The sequence below is a fragment of the Quercus suber genome, unplaced genomic scaffold, assembly GCF_002906115.3.
Source record: "Quercus suber isolate HL8 unplaced genomic scaffold, Cork oak 2.0 scaffold_253, whole genome shotgun sequence".
Classification (NCBI taxonomy): Eukaryota; Viridiplantae; Streptophyta; class Magnoliopsida; order Fagales; family Fagaceae; genus Quercus; species Quercus suber.
Genome location: NW_027069709.1, coordinates 547,663 through 551,229, shown reverse-complemented (window position 1 = coordinate 551,229; position 3,567 = coordinate 547,663). Strand labels below are relative to the sequence as shown.

Sequence of the window (3,567 nt, the reverse complement as noted above, 5' to 3'; positions counted from 1 at the left end):
TACGTGGGGGCTTAGTCCATAACCTACTGCTAAGAACCTAGGCCACGAAGAAACTACCCGTAGAAGTAAGTATCATCCATCTCTACTTCATTTCCTTTCCCTTTTTTTTTTTTTTATAACTGATTTCCTTTGTTGTAGGAATAATTACAATGAGAGAAAATAAGGAAAAAATAGTAACTAGTAGGGACGAGGATGCTCCTGTGCCTCCAGTCGTCCAAAAGGCTTCCGTCCAAGCTGGGAAGAGAAAATCTAAGAAGATTTTTAGTGCTATAGACCTGGACGACCTTCCTAGTCGTTGAGGCTCCAAAAAACAAAAAACCAACCAGACTTCATCTCTTCCCAAGGTCCCCAAATTTACACCTCCGACGGTGAATCTGGACGACCCTCCTGCCAACGTGGAGCCCGTCTAGATAATTCATCCTGTTCCAACTGATCCTACTCCCCCTCCAGCCAAGACTCCTCGCAAGCCTCATCCGTCAGAGCCATCTGATCGTCCTTCCAACTTGGTGCTGGACGAGAGCTATGCATGGAGGATGTTCAAAGGAATCGTCACTGACAATAAAGTTAACGAATGTTACAATATGTCAGTGAAGGAATTTGAACGTTCTGGCATTCATGACCTTTTTAAGGTAGGGCCTTTATTCGTCCTTGTGTGTTTTCAATAAGTTTTTCAAAAATAGAATCTCTAACTTTCCTTCGTCCATGCACAGGCTATGTCAAAGTTTTATACAGCGACGTGCCAGGCCAAGGAACTTGCTGAGGAGGCAAAGATGATGAAAGAGAAGGCTAAGGAGCTGAACAATGAAGTTCTTTTGAAAAAAGGGGAAGTGATCAGGTTGACTGAGGATCTCAATCGCTTGCAAGGAATAGAGACGAAGTTGAAGGACGAGGTTGAGGAACTTAAAGCAGATGCTATTGAGAAGGATACTCGCATCGCTTATTTGGAGGGACAAGTCTCAGAATTTCCTTCGTCCTTGGAGAAAGCACGTGAGGAAGCCATATCAGCCTTTAAGAAGTCTGACGAATACAAGAATCGTCTAGACAGCCATTATGCTGCTGGGTATGAGGACTTCCGTGTTGATGCCAAGGACGCATTCCCTGACTTGAACTTCGATACATTTAAGATCCCCCTCGCTATAGAGAGTTCCTTGCTTGTGACGAGCTCTGAGGACGTTAACGTGGAGGACGACGCTAATAACGAGGTGACCCAGGACGATCCGAAGACCAATCCACCAAATTGACTTCAGCTTCAGAAAGTTTTTATGTTTTTACTTTTATTTGGAAGTGCCCTAGTGTTTTGGGCTTTTATCTCTTTTTTTTTTTTTTTTTTTTTGAAATTTATTCAAGTACAATTCCCTCGTCCAAATTTATGGACGAGTTTTATGAACTATTACTCTACTTTCAAGGGTTTTTGGACGGTGGACCTTAGAGATTATAAATGAATGAATGAATGCTTTTTATTTTCATTGTTTCTATCATATTTGAATATGTTCTTTATGGAAATACTTTATTAGAATCGTCCATATCATTAGGAAAACATTTTATCTTAGCTTGAACTTATGGACGAAGTTCTTTCATCACAAAGCTGGAGTAAAAATGAACCCTTAAAACGCTTCTTTTATTCGTCCATGAACATCGTCTTTTGGCTAGCTTAAGGATTTATTCAAACTTGCGATTATTTATTCGTCCTTAATGAAAGTAATTTTAGCAAATGCTCGTCCATGTGCTAGACTGCTTGGCTATTTAGATTCGTCCAAGAGCTTGTGGTGTTCCTTCAAGCATATTTTTTGTCCATGGTTTAGACGATCATACCATAGGTTTTATCTCGTCTTGAGCTTGGACGGATGTACCTCAGGTTTTATCTCGTCTTGAGTTTTAGACAAAGATACCTTAGGCTTTATCTCGTCTTGAGCTTAAACGAACATACCTTAGGTTTTATTTTTCCTGCTTTATCCTTACTTGAAGGAAAGCTAATAGACAATACCCCCTTGCTTCCAAGGATTTTATTCGTCTTTGGCCTTTCGCCTTCCGTGGATCATCTTAAATCATAGAAAATTGAGGATTCCCATACAATCATACATATACTTAGAAATACATCATATATATATATTTGGAAATCCATACTATGTAATCATTCGTCCACAATCATGGCACATGCTTGAGAGCTAGTGCCTTTAGGAAATTAAAAATATTTATACAACATAACTTCGTCCATGAGTAGCACAAAATACTTAAACACTTAAAACACAATAGTAGTAATAAGCAAACACAAGAAAATAACACTTGAAGCAATAAATTACTTCAATCGTCCATGGAGTTTGTCCTGAGGCAATATTTGTCCATGGATGACCCTTTATTGATAGTACCTTCTTAGGTGTTCAACATTCCAAGAGTGTTCCAGCTTTCTTCCATCCAGGGCTTCCAAGTAGTAGGATCCTTGCCTCTTGCAGTTGATAACTCTGTAAGGTCCTTCCCAATTTGGTCCCAATTTCCCGTGGGCTGGGTTTTTGGTGGCTCCTAGGTTTCACCATGGGTCGTGCTGCCTTGCCATGATATTTTTGTACCTTGCTGCTCTTCGCTCCGCGTCCATCCTTACCTCGTTTATAAGATCAAGGTTAAGACGAATCTGTTCTTTGTTTTCTTTATCTTGATACTTCATCACCTTGTGGCTAGCCATGTGTGCTTCAGCAGGCATGACTGCTTCACTCCCCATAAGCTAGTTTAAAAGGAGTTTCCCCAGTGGGTGTCCTTGTCGTTGTTCTGTAAGCCCACAAAACACCAGTAATTCGTCCGGCCATACTCCCTTTGCCCCTTCAAGCTGAGTCTTGATAATTTTTAACAAGGATCGATTTGCCACTTCTGCTTGTCCGTTGGCCTGTGGGTAGGAGGGTGAGGAGTAGTGATTCTTGATTCCCAGTTGCTCACAAAATTTCCTGAAGGGTGTGTTATCGAACTGTTGTCCATTGTCAGACACTAATACCCTAGGTACTCCGAATCTGCATTCAATGCTCTTCCAGACAAAGTTTTTGACATTCTGCTATGTGATTTTCACTAAGGGTTCAGCTTCCACCCATTTAGTGAAATAATCTATCCTTACCACCAAAAACTTCATCTGTCTAGTTCCAATTGGAAAGGGGCCTAAAATATCCAAACCCCACTGTGCAAAAGGCCAAGGGGCCATCATTGGGGTAAGGTATTCTGATGGTTGTCTAGGAATATTACTGAAACGTTGACATTGATCACATACCTTAACATATGCCTTAGCATTAGCTTGGATGGTTGGCCAATAGTACCCTGCACGGATGACCATGTGGACGAGTGATCTGGCTCCTGAATGGTTACCACACGCTCCTTCATAAACTTCTCTAAGTATGTAATTCGCCTCATCTGGGGCTAAGCACCTTAGGTATGGTTGTGAAAAACCTCTTTTGTACAGCACTTCGTCCACAATGATGTATCTAGCTAATTTAACTCTGAGCTTCCTGGCTTCATCCTTCCCTTCTGGAAGCCTTCTGTCCTTCAAATATGATACTATTGGGGTCATCCAATTCTCCTCACCTTCTATCT

The 3,567-nt window shown here is 41.2% G+C and overlaps 1 protein-coding gene across 1 annotated transcript; it reads left to right on the top strand.

Moving 5' to 3' along the window:
• The first annotated feature begins 458 nt into the window (after positions 1–458).
• On the top strand, positions 459–1,241 carry LOC136070692 (uncharacterized). The gene is made up of 2 exons (XM_065780979.1): positions 459–629; positions 711–1,241. The coding sequence occupies exons 1-2, from the start codon at positions 534–536 to the stop codon at positions 1,239–1,241; spliced, it is 627 nt and encodes a 208-aa protein (XP_065637051.1). The 5' UTR covers positions 459–533.
• The last annotated feature ends 2,326 nt before the right edge of the window (positions 1,242–3,567 follow it).

Excerpts from the sequence above, each read along its gene's own strand:
- LOC136070692 (XM_065780979.1), top strand. The coding sequence starts at position 534 with ATGTTCAAAGGAATCGTCACTGACAATAAAGTTAACGAATGTTACAAT. Across the intron at positions 630-710 it reads GCATTCATGACCTTTTTAAG|GCTATGTCAAAGTTTTATAC; the intron begins GTAGGGCCTTTA and ends GTCCATGCACAG.